The sequence below is a fragment of the Acartia tonsa genome, chromosome 14, assembly GCF_053477335.1.
Source record: "Acartia tonsa isolate MP-2025a chromosome 14, ASM5347733v1, whole genome shotgun sequence".
Lineage (NCBI taxonomy): Eukaryota > Metazoa > Arthropoda > Copepoda > Calanoida > Acartiidae > Acartia > Acartia tonsa.
The window spans coordinates 6,043,608-6,061,645 of NC_137273.1; the positions used below are offsets into that span (position 1 = coordinate 6,043,608).

Consider the following 18,038-nt stretch of genomic DNA (forward strand, 5'->3'; position numbering starts at 1 on the left):
CTTACGATTTACTGTTCTTTTACGGCTTGCTGATGCTGTGCTACTTGTGGACAAATTTGTCCTTGTTTCAATAATTCTCAATTAGTCAATTGGAAGTTTCCCTTACATTTATTTGGATCATTTACAGAGACCCACAGCTGTAGTTCACTATAGAGATAGAGTCTGATTTGGAGCCCCCCGCAGGGGCTAGAAATGAGTGGTTTTTTTTAATTAGAAACTAAGGTGAACTGGGGTTTAGGTTATCATGTAATAGTTTTGAGTGTAAGCACTAATGAATTCTGATTTTTATTTTAGAACCCTCCATGAGGCCGGCCCAGAGCTTAAGAGAACAATTTCTGGTAATCTTGATGAACAAGAGGTAATATATTTATTTAAAAACAAAAGCTAAACCTCTCTGCAAAGCTGGTGATTGTTATTGTTAATTTTGTCTCTCTATCTCTATCTTTTTTTCTGATTTCACTTCCTTTCTTAACATTTAACTTTCTATCTCCTTAATTTTTTTTCTCTCTCTCTGTCTAATCCACTTTGTCTGACCGTCAGTCCGTCCGTAATGCTAAGGAAAAATTTGGTTTTCTAGGCTGACATTTAAGATATACTGCTGAAATTTTGATTATTCCCTGTTAAGCATCCAGTGTATTATTTTCTTGGTTAGTCTGTCTATCGTTCATTCTTCAAATATGATACTTATTCTTAATTAAAGGTTTATTTATATTCATATGATGGATTGCAAGTTCTCTATCGTTCTGAACATCTGTTTTATAACTCACTTTGTCAGATTCTCCATAATGATATTTTTGTAATTCGCTACTTATAGATGCATAATCCTTGTTTCTTTATCTATCTCTCTATTTTCCCCAAAATAATGAAAATCATTGTAATTATTTTTTAGAATGTAGAGCTTGAACCCAACACCCGCAGGAACCTACCATTCTTCGGGTCGGTAATGAACACAATGCGAAGGAAGGGAAGCCTCAGAAATATGGCCATGAACAATGTTCAGTTGGGGAGGGTCTGTCCTTCTCAAGATGATCTCAGCTTATACTTTCCTAATCATAGGTAGGTAGAAATATATACATCACGGCTGGACCCTCAGATGTCAAAACTTTATTTTAGTGTTTGGCCAAAATGACTTTGCAATTGTATCTGTAAGTACGTCTAATAACACCCTTTGCTATTTTTAAAATCCTAGAAAAATTTTTTTGCAAGAAAATTGCATAAATTCGCAACCTTTTTTAGAACCACTACATAACTCGGGTTTTAAAACTTTTTTTGCATGTTTTAGGTCTTTTTTTTGAGGAAAGTATAACTTCCACATTTTGACAATAATTATATTTTTTTAACATTTCAAAGTAAAATATAATAAAACTTAAACGATTTTTCTTGAATTATCAGTTGAAAATTTCATCAAACATGCAATTTAAGTGATGAAAATTTAATAAAATCATTTTTTGAATGTTTAGAATTACCAATTTTCTACATTTAAAACAAAATGTTAACAAAATTTAAAAACATTTTAACATATAACTTCAAAAATCAATAACATTCTATAAAAAGATGTTTCAAAAAATAAATCATTAAAAGGTATTAAAATGCATTTCAAATTACTTAAAATTAAAACGAGAACATCTTTTTACTCTGTATTCTATATAATAGAGTTTAAATGACATGATTAGTGAATGAAATATTTCCTAAACTCATTAAGCCTTTTTGTGACTATATTAAAAATAATTTATTTTGATTTATATTGTTTTTTTATTCAAATATTTGACAAAATTTTCCCTACGTCAATAAAATAAAGTCAGTTTTTTACTGTTTCCAGGTTTTTCTTTATAATTATAACAATTAAATATAATATAAATCTTCATTATCTTTTATTTGAATTATCATACACATTAAAATGTAAAGTATAAGCTAGAATAGCACTTTTTTTAACGAATATTTTAATGACATTATATCAAAATAATTCCTCTTAAATATCACACAACATATGATTGGGAAGTATAGCCATTTCTTGGAGGTATAATATTAACAAAAATACCATTAATTCTGTTTTTATCAGAAGTTAAAAAAATTGAACAATTCTAAAACAATGGTTGGCTGTCTAGATATTGAGTACACTAAGACTACGGCTCTGTTCTATTGAAATAACGTTGCAAAAAGAGGGGTTCTGAAAGTAATCTACCTAATTAATTTTAAAGAACCAACAAGTACTGTCAGTATCTTTTTTCTTGTAATCTAGCAGACAATCAAATCATAACACAATTTTCATGATAAAATATTCAGGTTTCTACTTCACATTTTAAAAAATATACTGATCAATAAAATGTTCAAAATTTTACTTTGTACTAATTGAAAAAATATGTTGTAATTCTTATTTTAAAGTTACATTTTTATCCCTGAAAAAATCATAGACGACTTTTAAAGGCATCTTATCTAAACTTTTTGAAGAAAAACTTAAAAACGTTAATTAAGTATTAAAACTATTTTCTTCGATTTTTCTGAAGTTATTATCGCATTCTATGGGTTTTTTATTATCATTTACTTATATCGAAAGTACCAAACATTGTACCCTAACTTATTCATTTAATAAAAAACCAAGCGTGACATACTAGAGATTTTAAAGGATTAGACAATATTGATGAACATTCCGATGATGATACACAAATAACCAATTTATCAAAATTTGATAAAAGTAACCAAAGGATATGCAACTTGTCATTTACAGTCCAATGTACCTTTCCTTTCTGTATATATTGACAGTGACAGTCCAATGTCCCTTTCCTCTCTGAATATATTGACAGATTGATAAAGTGATAAATGGATAATTAGATAGATATATGATAAATAAATGGGAAAATTATATGGAAAAAAAGTGATTTTCTCGGCTGCTATTAGAGATAGTCCTTTTCGTTATTTTTAATAAACTGTATAACTATCTGTTGGTCTGTAAATTCTATTTCTTGTGTGCTGATAAAAATAGACATCTAAAAGATTTTAGGGACTTTCTGACAAATAATAATCTACTTTTAACTTTGATTGATCAATTTTAGAATTGCTAACAATTGTATTTTTATTTCAGTAATGATTCTCATGTAATGTTGAAACAAATTCGCCTTGCCAATGGTAATTCTGAAAACAATCACAGGTAAATCTTTTTCCCTAGTTTTACTACAATGAATTTACGAATGAATTTTATTAATGGTATTCAGTATTTTGTCTACTTACCAACTTGAATATAGTGCTATTGCTATCTTTCTAATATTGATGCTAAACTAACAAATTGTTATAAGAAAGTGGGTTTTGGTGAAACGCAAATGATTTGATATTAAAGGGGGAGTGCGTAAAAGTCACTTTTTGAAATAGTATTTCTACATTGTCCTTCAACTGCCAAGTGAAAACTAAATTATTTATATGCAAGTATCAAAAAGTGACAATTCTGCTCCTCAATTTTTATAACACACTTACATTTGATCATAGTTTACTAATCTTTCAATTGGTTTAGGTGACTAATATCAAATATATTCTCTTAAAATTTGTTTTTATAAGATAGTTTAATGTTTAGAGATATTCCATCTATTTTATGTGAGTTACACTACACAATATTGTAACTTAAATATTTATTTATTAATAATATGACATTAAAAGTAAGTTTTATAGTCATCATAAGCCTTTATTTTGGACATTTAATGGTTATAAACTTGAAACCTAACTATGGAATTTTATCCCTTCTAAAGTTGAATTAACTTTATTGTTTTCCTTTCCAGTAACGAAATAAATAATATTCCATCCCAACCTAGAAATTACATTACCGTGGCAGTTTATATAAAACACTAACTCTCTCCTTCCCTTTATGCAGTCTCTCCTCGTATTCTGGGACAGATACTCCGCCCATAACACTAAGCACTGAAGAGCCACCCGCTTTGTATGGCAGTGTCATTCTTGACGTTGTATCCGGCACAGCCCGTTGGTCCCCTGAGCCTCAAACCACCACCACTGCCTCAAATGCCGCAGCAGGCATTCTAGCCGTTGGACGTCGTCTTCCCCATGCAGAGTTCACGATTCTGCCGCTAGGCGCCACTGCAGCAGATTGTCAGCGCAACAGTTTTCCACCTTGTAAGCTGATGTTGTTTGTTGATCGTCTGGATTGATGTTATTATTACCATACCCTTATAGAACCTCTAAGTGTTTACCTCTCACTGTTGTACTCTTCTCACTCTTCCCAATCCCTTACACACAAATTTCAATCAAAAATATGTTGTAAAATACTGCTTAATAACAAAGATGTTATATATCCTTCAATTAAAGGGACAAAATCCTAAGACATGTTTTTTATATTGTTATTTAAAAGCAGATTTAAATTAATTTTCATAAATTTCCAGTGTGAAAAAAGGCATACTGTCATCTTTGCTTTTGCACATAGCTTTAACTTTTAAAAATATCTGTTAACTGAATACACATTTAAGTTATAGGATTCATATCTTTCTCTAGAAAAGGTATATATTAGATTCATTTACGTAAAAACTTGTTTTTTGGGATTAGTTTTGCTTCTCTTCCATAAAGGTTTGTTATAGAAATTATGTTAATATTCTTACTTACAAGAGGAGCAAAATAACTCCATCTAAAAACCCTTACGTTCATAATATTGTTATAACCCCCCCCCCCCTCCTTCCCCACAGAACCCTAGCTTTTTTACCCCTATGGATATGGGTTGTCTTCTTGCTGCAAAAGGGATGGTGATAGCAATCAGTCTGTACAAGATGTTAAATGTCTGAGAAATGTCACTGTTTTGCTGTTGTACATTGCATGGTCTAATTAAACAATTTTTCAGAGATAGAGACAATTATTATGGATGGTAAAAATTAAAACAAGGCTGATAAAGCTTAATAATATGAATGACAAAGTTACAAGGAGAGTCATTTTTTTCATGTATTTTCTGAAAAGTTGTGTTTTAGAATTTAGTCAAATGTGATTATTGAGTCAAACTGTTTCTAATTATAAACATTTTGTCAAAACTAAGAACAGTTTGACTTAATACGTGCTTTTGACAAAACACAACCAGAAAATTTTACAGAAAATACACAAAAAATGACCCTCTTTTATAGAAAATAAAAGTGCACCTTTATGGAATTTTTAATAATACTTGTTTCTATCTCTGGAGTTAGTTGGGATTTGTACTTATGTTTTTGTGTGGGATGAACCTAAAATAAGCAGTCTTTACAAAAATTCGGTTTTTTTGTAACATTAAAAAAGACATTTAAATACTTGGAGGATCCTTGCAATTCTACCCAAGCTTTTAGAAAATAGTTTAACTTGTCAATTTTGAAAGAAGAAAGTCAATTGCAATTTTAATATTCATTGCAAATGATCATGAAAACAATCAATGTTGTATATTGGGTTCCAGGACAAACGCAGGAGTCCCAAACGTCGGAGTGGACAAACGCAGGAGTGTTAAAATATTAATTTTATTAAGTATTTCTATACAGATTAGGTTAGATTTAGATATGAATGAACAAATAAGCCCACCGCAGGGGTTAGGCATTTAAAAAAAACCTATAAGAAGGTCTAAAATAGGTTAGGTTAGGTTAAGTGTCCACTCCGACGTTTGTCCACTTCGACGTTTGGGACCGTATATTGGTATATAAATTAGTATATATCAGTAAAATTTGATGTTTTATTCATGGAAAAATAATGTTTGCCAAATAAATGTTTTTTTAAAATGAAAACTTTTCATCAAAGGTGGCTAGATTAATGTAAGACCATTGAAAATATACAAACATTAATTTTTCATAACTTGTGATATATGAAACATATATGAAATCTAGATGTAAACCCAGCTTTTTGTAGCCTTCTATGTTGAAATATATCTGTCTACAATCACAATAATTTTTTCTCATTAAAACCATAAGTGAATTTTATTTTTTTACTAAATCAATCACTTGATTTTAATTCACTTAATTTTATTTTTTGATAAAATTTCTTAGGTCTTTAACTGGCTACCCCTTATGTTAACCCTATTATAATATTTTTTCAACTGTTATTTTTTTGATAGATCTAAAAGTTATAAAGCCAAAACCTGTAAAATGCCTGAAAATAGTAATTACCTGACTAAAATGCCAACATTCCCTGAATTAGTTATACCTAATGAATTGTATTCCTCAAACTATTTTGTCAATCATTTACAATTGTTCTGTGGTAAAAAGAAATGTTGCTCTTTTGTGAAAATACACTGCTAGTTACAGTTTTTCTTGGAAATTACCCTGTTTGCTTCATGTTTATAAACTCTTTTAATTAATTTTCATATATTTTAATAGAATTTTAAAACTGTTGTATGTAATATGTAATCAATCCCCCAAGAAATAGACAACACAATTTTATCACATTTTATAAATTAAGAAATAATAATCCAAATGTTGACTGCATATCTAAACTGCATATTTCTGTCTAGGATGCCACCACGTGTATACCTTACCTCTATACCGGAGTATGGTAAGCATGCGTAAATGCCGCGTTAAAGTTTAAAATCATTAGTTCCTTCAGGCACGCATGCGTGGCGCCATGTCATAATTTTTTATTACCTACCCTTTTTGCCATCAATATATAGTTTTATCATGCTTTTTTAGAATCTAGATAGGCATGCCTTTGCCATAATCCTACACAATAAAGATTAACCTGTCCAGTGTCTAATATCTTTTTAAAAGCTTCTATTTAGGTATTTTAGAGAACTATAAATCAATATTTATTTAGTTTAGCTCGATAAAGGTGTATAAAAACACTTATTAAAATTGTAGTTAGAAATATTTTATAAACATAAAACTACTTGTTAGTTCATTTACAAAAAAATTGACAATTTTCTAATTTAATTTAAAAATTCTTTCTTGAGTAAACATCTTATTTTATAGATTAATTTTTCTTCATGGTTCTTAGCAGATTTTGAGCTTAGAACAAAAAAACTAAAGATTTTAAGAATTCATTATTTAAAAAATAAATATGGAAATAAAAAACATCAAATTAGTTTAATGCTTTGTCATTGTCCCCTGCTTGCTTTATTCCTGCACATGCGTAAGTTTCAAAATATTTTCCATGACTTAATGTTTTCCATTATAATTTGAACCATAATGCTTACAGAGTCAAATTGAAATACAATTTATATTAATAAATCAATTAATAGTTTGATTTGATCAGATTTTTAAGTCATGAAAAATAAAAGGATGTCCATTGTCCAATATTGTGTATGTAGTTGTATGTGTATATTTTACTTCTGTCTCATTGCCAAAAAGCATGATCTTATCCAATCTAATTTGATTATTAATACTTTCTCTTATTTCATAGTTTTTTTTAGATTCAGGACATAAGAAAAAATATCATAAAATTGGTTATTTATTATTAAAAACAATAGTTAAATCGGATATTAATTGTTTACAAATATTTTGATAATAAAAAGAAAAATATCTTAGATTGTTGAAAATTCTTAGTACATGTATCCTTTTTTATAGGAACTTTAGAAATAGAAATATAGGTTATCCTTGATACTTTATTTTACAGAATAGCATATGTATTCTAGCATACTTTATATTAAAAAAATTTAATATTCTATATAACAAATATTAGAAGAGGGCTGATAAAAATCATAGTACATGTTTAAAAAGGTATGATTTTCATATTAGATTTCCAGTTGTACTAAAGTTTTTATCTGTTCTATGATAGATTTTATGTCCCAATTTACATTATCTATCCTTTTATTCATTCATCCATCTAATAATGTATCTATTTAGTGAATGGTAGCCACAAATCAGTACCTGTCAGTCCAATGAGCCCTCCAGGAACAAATATTTAAAATTATGAAAAATGTGATATAGTACACAAAGAAAATTTTATGCCTCTATTTTCTACTTCCTGTCTAAGAAAAAGATTTTCAAAATTGTTATAAAATTAAAGCTACTATATAAGTACGTTATTCCGACCAAAATTAATTTGTGATACATATATTTAGACAAATTAAGGTTTCCTAAGCTTTGGAGCATGTTTGAAGTTTAATTCAATATTAGTTTTATTAAATATAAAAATCAAACTATGAGGCATAGCTGTTTTGTTAATTTGCCATGTCCAAATTGCTATTGAATTTTGAAATATTTGATTCCTATAGATGAAATGAGTGGTTACCACCCTTTCCTCCACTCCATGTTCCCCTCATCTGCCACTAGCCAACAATTATCTACCATTTCCCCACAACACATGTCTCCTAGGCAAGGATTATGTGCACATAATTTCGAACCTTTAGCTTCAAGGTGCACATGGGGAATATACATATTTAAGAGCAAAAGTAGATAATTAGGTTTCCGTAAGCTTTTAAATTACTCATAATGTAGGCTTTTTTGGTATAATTACTTCATTGATCTATTTTTCAAAATTTTCGACACCTCGAACTTTACAAAGCATTTGATAATTTTTAGACCCGACTCATTTAACATTCTAAATTCTTTAAACAAAAGAACTTATGCTTGCTAATTTTGGGGGAAGATAATTATTTCTCCTATCAATTTTTCTGTGTATCCCTAAGTAGTATGATAAAGCTATTATAATCCTTGGTTTTAGAACTCCTAGCAATTCTCAATCTCCCCTGCCCCCTTCATCCTCAACTCTAACAGCTGGAGAGGCAGCTAGCCAACAGCTGGCCGTCAGTACAGCCGCGTCAGGTTAGTTAATTGTAGAGTTGTCTTGCTATTTTAAAACATTTTTTTAGTTGATCTAATCTACATATATAATACAAACACATTTTCAAGAACTATTAGAAGCACAAGTGACCTTTTTTTTAGAGATTTTTTTTCTCGCGGCTTCTCTATAACTGCCATTTCCAGGTATATGCGGAGGAACAGCCAGCCCAATATCATCCTCCAGGGTCTCCAGTCCTGGATATAATTATTCCTGTGTCTCACCTCAATCTCAGGTAGTCATTGATGATCGTTTTTTTGTTTGATAGATAGATAGATTGGCAGGTAAGAATTGGATGGATTGATTGGTGTATTTATTAATAGAAGATGGACTGATTTGTTTATTGATTGATAGATGTATTGGTGGATTATATGTAGATTGATAGACTTATGTTTATATTGACTTATTTATTGATTGAAAGATTGATTGTTACATTAATCTTATTATAAAAGCTTTTTTGTCTGTTGCGAAGGATCTTGTTAACCGCTGAACCGATATAGTTTTACTTTACAGTTAAGCTTCCTATAGGTGTAGGGAAGTTTCTTTACTATTCTTGGAGAGTGTAACTCAACTCTCCCATAAAAAAAACTACCCGCCCCCCCCCTAACATTTTTTTTTCTTTTTAAAACTTAAATTGAAAATGGGGGGTAGAGGTCAACTTTTCCAACTTCTACTTCTAGGAGGTGTAGTCGCTAGTAGATAAATAAAATGTTAGAATGTCTGATGAATTATAGATTCATTGTTTTAATTGCTTGGTTGACTGATAAAGTAGAAGAAGGATTGTAATGTATTGATGCAAAGTGGGACAGTTTGATGTATAAATTTAAAAATTAAAGTTTATAGAATTGATTAAGGCTATAGAAACTAGAAAATCAGATATACAGAGCATCTAATTATCTATCCATCTTTTTACTTATGCCTCTATTTTTATATTGAATTTATAGTGCATATATATTTATTGTTTATCTAAATTTATATTTAGTATTCTGACGAACTGCAACTGTTACGCCATCTCCCGGAAAGCAGACAAGAATTATATGATCGTCTACTGAACCCCCAGGAAATAGACTATGATGTCAAGTCTCTCCACTCAATGAGCAATCTTGATCTAGCTGGTAAGCAGGGGTTTTTTATATTAATTTTTAGCTTTACTTCATTTGTATTCTGTGACTTTTTGTAAAATGCAAGCTGTATTAAGGAGCACAATTCTTTAAACTTGCAACCATTTTTTTTTTATTTTTTAAAAATGTTTCTTACAGGTGAAGATTCTGGAGCGACTGGCAGGACAGACCCGGACCAGCAGGAACCTGACCTGTACAGCTCACAGTCTTTACTATATCCACATTCTCCTTTCAGGTATAAAAATATGAAGACGGTTGACAAAAAGATCTAGTTGTTTGTGGCCTTTATCAATAAATTTAGAAAGCAAAGAAAATTAGATTAGTTCTCTGTACAGTTCCATACCAATATTTAAGAAAATGTGAAGATAAAAAGAAAGATATCGAAAGAGAATAGATTGATAAGTAAATAGTGGTTTAGTAGATGGAAAATTAAATAAATTAATAAGTTATAAGAAAAGACATATAGAAAAAAACAGTAGATTTATAGACGATCTATCTATTTTAGATCCCCATGCCTACCTCGCATCAAAATCCGTGCAGACCTGAGCCCGAGCCTGACCCCAGACATGTCCAGGTCTCGCTCCAGCACCCCGCGGCCACCAGACACGCCGGCCAGCATATACACATCCTTCCCCAACTCACCCTTTGCTTTCAACACTTTCAGGTAAGCCTTATTATAGTCATATAGTCATATGATCAAAGAAATCAGGAATGGGGTATTCCTATCCAGTTTTTTGTTTAGGAATTAATATTTTATTGCCCGAGGGAATAAATATGGAGCGATAGCTCTTCATTTATTCATGAGTGCAAAAAATATTCATTCCTAAACAAAAAACTGGATAGGAATATAATTCTCATTTAATCAAAAACTCATTTTTATGCTAAAATGTGTTTTAATTATGCTTTCTTTTATAAATTAATAAAAATTCTAAAATCTTCAAAAAAAATTCAAAAATCTTTTAATAGTTATTTCTCGCATCGTATTATAAACGGCTTTCCGCGGATATAGAATGTACAATTATAAGATTAAAACCAGTTTTTTAGCCCCTAGGTGCCGTAGGCACGGGCAGTGGCGTGCGAACCGAAGGGGGCATTTGGGGCAATCGCCCCCCCCCCCCTAGCGACCAAAATGCCCCCCCTGCCCCCCCCTAAATGTTGAAAAATGCCCTATTTTGCCCCCCCCTGGTCAACAAAAATGCCCCTTTTTGCCCCCTACCCTACAAAAAGCAAAACTATCCCAGTTTCCAAAAAAAAAGATCAAGAAATACTCAACAAAAAAAAAAATTTTGGCGCTTCGCGCCAATCAGACAGTTACTATTCATTTAACCTTATTAAATTTTTTAATTAGTGTAGAAATTAGGTTATAATCTTTTTTCGCTGAACATAACAAACCAGGTAATAGGAAGTATTTTATTTTGTATAATTTAAACTTTTTACCAAAGAAATTTTGTACATCCCCAATGATGATACACAAAATTACCCCTTATATAGATTACAATTAGTGGATGAAATGTATGGAAACTCAACTTAATTAACCAACTAATTAAAATTCCATTAAAGTCCCCAAAGTTGTTGAGCCAATGAATAAGAAAATTTTATATAAAATATTGGGGACTAGTGTAATAAAAAGCCCAAAAACCCCTCCCTCCCTGCATATTTGAAGACAAAATTTGCGCTTCGCGCCCTTCCAAATGGTTTCTGCTTTTTATCACATTGTATATTTTCTTTTTATTTCTATAAAAACATGTGTAAACAACAAATATTTAATCAAAAAGTTATTTTATATAAAAAAGAAACAGCGTTAATACTTATCTAAGCCTTTTTCTCAACACTGTATGTCTGTCTAAATGAATAACTATATATGATGTCATATTATTTTCAGGATAAGTTTATCATTTTTTTTGTGTACCCTTACAAAAAGACATGTTTTTTTATGGCAATTTTCATTAAAAACTTACTACACTCTATATTCCTAACTTGATAAAATACGCCACTCTTGTTGTCTATTTAACTATTGTCTTTATTAAAAGCTACTATGAAAATATGATGAAATGCCCCTCAAGAGGCGTTGCCACAAAAGAGACTATACCCCAAAGTTTTCCATATTCCTAAGAGATTTTTATATCTGTAGATGAAAGGACAAGTAATTTTTTTTATTTTTTACATAGTTCTTTATATCTTTGGTTTTTATGGTATGATAAATTTTTTTGTGGATTATAAGATTAAAAAAAAAATTTCTCGCTGTTTCGAGCATCCAGTATGTAATTTATTTGACTGTCATCACACAACATACAAGAAAAAGGATTTGTGACTTTTTCTATCTAAAATATATATTTATTTCAACAGATGCTCTTTAAATCTACTTGTCTGTGTTTTTATTAATGATTTTTTGTGCATTGCTACTTAAAGATGTTGTCATCCTTGTTGTCATACAATAAAGAAATATTTAAAATCAGTTTTACATATTAGGTTAATTTTTGGTAAATTATTTCCAAAATGAGTATTTTTATCTCCCCCCCCCAAAAAAAATTTTTTTAATGGGGTTATTCATCCTTCCTGCTGAGATTTTATAACATCCCCTTCCACCCATAAAAAATGTTTTGTGGTAAGGGGGGGGGGGAAGGTTAAATTATCTTCTGTACATTTTTTTCGAAGATGCTTTCTAGCTCCCTTCCCTTCGGTCATTGCAGAATGGGGAGAAGGGATGGGGGAGAAGAGATGGGGGATATAAATGGGAAATAGGGATGGGGGACGGGATGGGGAAGAAGGGATAAGACCTAGAAGGCCCATAATCAAATAATCCCACCCCTTAAAACGCCCTTATTTAAAATTAGTATATATAATCAAAATGCCCCCCCCCTAGACAAAGTGCTTCGCACGCCACTGGGCACGGGCCAAAAAAACTACGATGCTAGACATAGTTTTTTCGTATGGATGAGAACCGGTTCCTATCCACCGGATTCGAATGAATATGAGAAAAATATTTTCTCAGATTTTCATATAAATATGACTGTATAGACATGGGATTGGGAACTTCAGTCGTGCGAGGCTTGTGGTGCAGAACTGAGATTCTGTTCACCTGTTGCCATGCTCGGGGAAAAAATGACTACCTCAGGGCAAAAAATGACTGCCTCAGGAAAATAAATGACTACCTCAGGGAAATAAATGATTACCTCAGGGAGAAATAAAGAATATTTACATCCAATATTTAAGGGGTCGTTTATGTGAGAATGAAGGTTTTGTAACTTTTTCACTATCACAGATGTTTGTAATATGATTATGGGTAATACTGAACTTTTTTGAAATTTTTTTGCCAAACAAAACCACACCTCCCACCCCTAATAAAGCACAACTTTTCATATAAACAACTTGTTGTGCTTAAATTCTAAAGGCCTGGTTGGGATTTAAATCAGAGAGGTTGGACATTGGACATTGCGTTGTTTAATATATAAGTCCTCAAAGTTTTAATATTTTCTTATTCGTTGGCTCGAGGACTTTTATGGGATTTTTATTGAATTTTAATTCATTGGATGGTTCATAAAGTTGAGTGTCTAAAAGTTTCAACCAATAATTGCAATTTATTGTTGGAGTAATTTTATGTATCATCATTTGCGAGGTACATATTTTTATTTGCTATTGTCTTATCCCTTTTGATCCCTGGATTTAAATAAGATTGGAGAATATTCTGATGAAAATTATTGTTTTAGATTTCCTGGATCAAACAGCCCTGACTGTCATAGCCCGCTGCGGGCCGGTGGCAGTCCAATGCCCCTCCGCTCCTCGGTTAGCTCTGGCGGGGGAAACTATTTTCCCGCGTCTCCTGGATATCTAGACTGTATGCCGACATCCCCTGGATATTTAGGAATATAATTTATATGGTTCAAAGTTAAAGAATTGTAAGATTTTTATCTGGATTATTACAAGAAAGCATTGCTATTAATGTTTTAAATATAGACCCTCCCCCCCCCAAAAAAAAAAAAAAAAATATATATTTAGCCCCAAGAATTGGAACTTGAACTTCAATTTGTGCAACAATTTTTTCCCAACGTCCAAAAAAAGAGCTTAAATGTCCTTGCTGGTATTGTCAATAAATCACGTAATTATGCGCCATCTTAATTATATATTGAAAATTAGAATGTATGCCTTCAACACCTGGCAGCCATATTATGATTGTACCCTCCACCCCAGAACCTGAAACTAAAAACGACTCCATTTTTGATGATGTTACTAAAAGCCCTTCGTTACAGGTAATTTTAGAAGCGCAGCCGTTCTATCATGAATTTGTTTTCCCTTTCTTGATCCGGATCATGAAAAGAAAACGAAGTAGCGGGTTTTGCCGTGTATTCACAGTAGCTTTTCTCCTATTTCTCCTGCGGGGGGCTCTAATCCTGCGGATTCTAATTCCTAAGCTTGCGGGGCAAACATTAACATAATTTACTTAACCTAACCTAAAATAACCTGTCGAAAGCATTTTTCTTTTTTTGGTGACGATTTATGCACTGAACAATTCATAATATCCTCAAACTAGAAAGCTTTTTTTCACGCTAACCTCTAAACCGATATGGTTCTCCTTTACAGTAAAGATTCTTATAGGTTCTTGAAATTTTAACTATTTATTTGGAGGGTATCCTCACCCTCCTAATACCCCCCCCCCCCACAAAAAAATCAAAACATTTAAAAATCCAAATAAAAATGGGGAGGCGTCGAATTTCCCCTTCCCACCCTAAGTGCTCCTAGAGGCTTCTAGGTGACGATGCAGCTAGTTTTCTTATAATAGCTTTAATTTAAATGTATTGCAGGTTCACGAGGTGCCTAATTTTGCCTTTGAATTCGGCCTTGACGATGATGACGATATAGTTCCATCTGGCGGCGGAGATATGGACTATATTATCACAGACACCGTGCCAAACGACTATGCCAGGCGTCGCAAGTCGGACATTGACCCGGCCCGCCGTAGTGTGTCGCCGGTGACCGGCGCGGAGCGCACTCGTTCGGCAAGCGTTAACTTCATCCCGCCAAATAATAGCTCAAATAAAAATCATAGCAAAGAAAACCGGCACCAAGGACAAAACACGCCAGCAGCTCAGGGGCAGCGTAGCTCAAATTTATCGTTGCCCGTCCAACAATACTCGCGCAAGCATTCATCCGTCTCCAACTACAGCGACTCACAAGTATCATCCGCCAATTTGAGTCCGTTTTTCACGCCGATCAACCAGAGTCCGGCGATTAACGTAGCTGGATTGAAGGAGGCGCGCCAACATTTTGATTTTGCTGGAAGCTGTAACGATCTTGAGGATGAACAGAATGATCTTCAGGATAGTTCACCTTTTGATGATGACAGGTAAGATAAAGCCAAAGGCTTAGGGATAAGAACATGACATCAAAGAATCCGTTTATGTCTGAAACTCATAATACTGAGTCACTTCTCTATTTGTCTCTATTTAAAATTGTATTGAAATGGAAAAAATACAATAATGTTTAATAATTATTAGGTTTAGTTTCCTCGGTCTATAATATGCTAGTCAAAGAATAAATTTAAAACAAAAAGGTTCAGCAGATAAATATCTATTTCATTTAATTCTTAGCTTGTTGAATTTATTTTAACACTTTTTTTTCTTTCACAGGGATCAAAACAAGTCGAATCTAAGCCTTTCATTGGTTGTGAACCATCAGCCAACCACTAATCAGATTTCTCCTGCGAAGTCTAGTCATTATCGCCAGCTGTCACCTGCCACAAACTCCAGCCATCGGCCGCTCACACCATCTAGCCAAAACATGGCGGCTAGCCTAACACCCTCATAATATATTTTCTCGTATTCATTCGAATCCGGTGGATAGGAACCGGCTCTCATCCATACGAAAAAAACTATGTCTAGCATTGTATTATATCCATCTTTCTACGAATATAGAAATGTACAATCATAAGATTAAAACCAGTTTATAATATAAGCTGTTTATAATACGACGCGAGAAATAACTATTATCAAACTCAAATATTTCGCGCCAAAATAACAACTGTTTTCCCGCCATTTTTTTATTTCCCGCTAAAACTAAAGAACAGCTGTTTTCTGCCAAACCCAAATATATTCATAATCCCCATTATGCCATTTTTTTCTATGGCAGAAAGAACAATTACACCCAAGTCCTTCCCAAATTGAAATACAATGGAAACTTTTTTTTTCAATTAATATTTATAGACTCATCTAGTCAATAATAAAAAGCATAAAAAAATATTAATTGCATAAAAATGATCAACTTAAAAAGTGTAAAAAATAACCAACCAGTCTTTCCAAACTTAAATAATAAAATGTGTTGTATAATCTTTTTCATATTTTTATGATGCTTATTATCTTATTGCTTATTTTTCAATTGAGCTCATTATATTTTTATAGAAAAGGGATAGTTGATAGTTCTATGAATCATATTTAAAATCTTATTCTATGGAACTATTCCTTTTTTAAATTTTATTAAATGTTTTGTGATTAATTTGGGTATTATAAGTTTATCTAAAGTGTATGTTACATTTTAGACTCTTGAGAATGCTTTTCAAAGCATAAAATCAAATTATTTATCTCAAAAAGTAGATTTTAAAGTTTAAATTTTGTCCAATTTTAAGAAATTGCCTTATTTTGCCTCTCATCATATTTCATCAAATTATTATTGTAAAAATCATAAAAAAATAGCTGCCAAAAAAAAGGTATCTATCTAGGAAAAAGTTACCATAAATAAAATATTTAATGTAAATAAAATAATTTATTTAAAATAACATTTGTAACTGAAAAATCAATGGAAAACTTAGCTTAAATATTAATGTAATGTATTTTTCATGTAAAAGCTGTATTTTTTTTGTAAAGAATAAAAAATTAAGTTAATAGTAAAATAACATTTAACAAGATGTTTAAATTTTTACACCAATTTTTTGGTGGAAGGTTTAAAAATGCGCCTTTCAAAATTTAATTCATGGCTATTAAAATTAAAGTGGCCTTTTTATATTTTTAAATCATAAATATGAAAATTATTGTTTTTTTTAATGAATTTTATCATTAAAAGTGCCTAAATTCATCTGGTCATAAAAAAACGATATTTTTATTGATAAGTAGCTTTAGAAAATGCTGAATTTTAACAGAAAATTTTAAAATCTTTTGCTTTGTATAGGATTAATAAAAAAGGAAAACACGGTATAGTAAAAAAATATTTGAAGTAGTAAAATATATCGATCTCAATTTAACGATGTAAAATCACTAAATGTAATTTTCATGAAATGTTGATAATTCATTTTCACAATCAACTATTTTTTTTTAAATGATTAATATTTTTGATTTTTTTTGTCTAACAATGAATTTTAAGAAACCTTGAAAAATTGTTGTTAAAATGTTTAATTGTTTGTGTATACTGACGGTAAAATTCCATATTTTGTAAGAAGGAAAACTCCATTCATAATTTACACCTTTCAAATTTGCTATAACTTGCCCTGTGGGGATTGTGCTACCTTTAGCCCAACCTTACCTAACCTGAATCTTTTTAACAAAGCTTTCTCAAAAACATGATGGAGTAGGGGTTAATAGTACTTCACTGACTAAATTTGGAATTTGCCAATTTTTAATCAGCCCTAGATGAAATGTTTCGTCCTTGTTAAGAAAATAAAAAAACTCTATTTAAAATTATTTGTTTATATATAATGTTAATATTTATATTTGGGAGATTTTATATTAATATTAGGTGTAATTTTTATTAATATATATATTTAAAATAATTTTTAAAATATTAGATAATTAAAATACATCCTTATGTGCCATTTTGCGTTTTTTTTTATCTGCTAATATATAAGTTTGGTGTTTTGGTCTGCTGATTGATTTATATAGAAACAAAAATTATTATGATTAATAAAAATTATCATTTTAAATGAAACGAGACAATGGAGTATAAATTTGTATACATCACCTAATATGATACACAGGATACTCCTTCTTTAGATTAAATATATTGGTTGAAAAGATTGGACACTGATTATTTGAAACCAACCAATCAAATAAAACCATAAGCAGAGGGAGGGGTCATTGAGCTCTTAATTACACTGGTACCCAACATTTATAATTACGTTGACTCAAAATCTTTGGGTACTTTTACTGAAATTTATTAGTTTAAACGTTTTGACTATATGCCAATTAGAGTAAAAAACTAGAGGGAGAAAGGGTTAAATAACTGTAT

General features: G+C 31.1%; 1 protein-coding gene across 1 annotated transcript in view; it reads left to right on the forward strand.

The window, feature by feature from the left end:
• Positions 1-17,617, forward strand: part of LOC145306390 (muscle calcium channel subunit alpha-1-like) — a 226,126-nt gene extending 208,509 nt beyond the window's left edge. The window contains exons 51-65 of the mRNA XM_080148481.1: positions 295-358; positions 890-1,056; positions 3,080-3,145; positions 3,857-4,113; positions 7,773-7,818; positions 8,142-8,243; positions 8,593-8,693; positions 8,856-8,944; positions 9,692-9,824; positions 9,969-10,065; positions 10,336-10,494; positions 13,538-13,688; positions 13,961-14,077; positions 14,630-15,171; positions 15,455-17,617. Coding sequence (XP_080004607.1) covers positions 295-358; positions 890-1,056; positions 3,080-3,145; positions 3,857-4,113; positions 7,773-7,818; positions 8,142-8,243; positions 8,593-8,693; positions 8,856-8,944; positions 9,692-9,824; positions 9,969-10,065; positions 10,336-10,494; positions 13,538-13,688; positions 13,961-14,077; positions 14,630-15,171; positions 15,455-15,632 — 2,269 coding nt within the window. The 3' untranslated portion in view covers positions 15,633-17,617. The remainder of the gene's footprint in view (positions 1-294; positions 359-889; positions 1,057-3,079; positions 3,146-3,856; positions 4,114-7,772; positions 7,819-8,141; positions 8,244-8,592; positions 8,694-8,855; positions 8,945-9,691; positions 9,825-9,968; positions 10,066-10,335; positions 10,495-13,537; positions 13,689-13,960; positions 14,078-14,629; positions 15,172-15,454) is intronic.
• Positions 17,618-18,038: the final 421 nt, after the last annotated feature.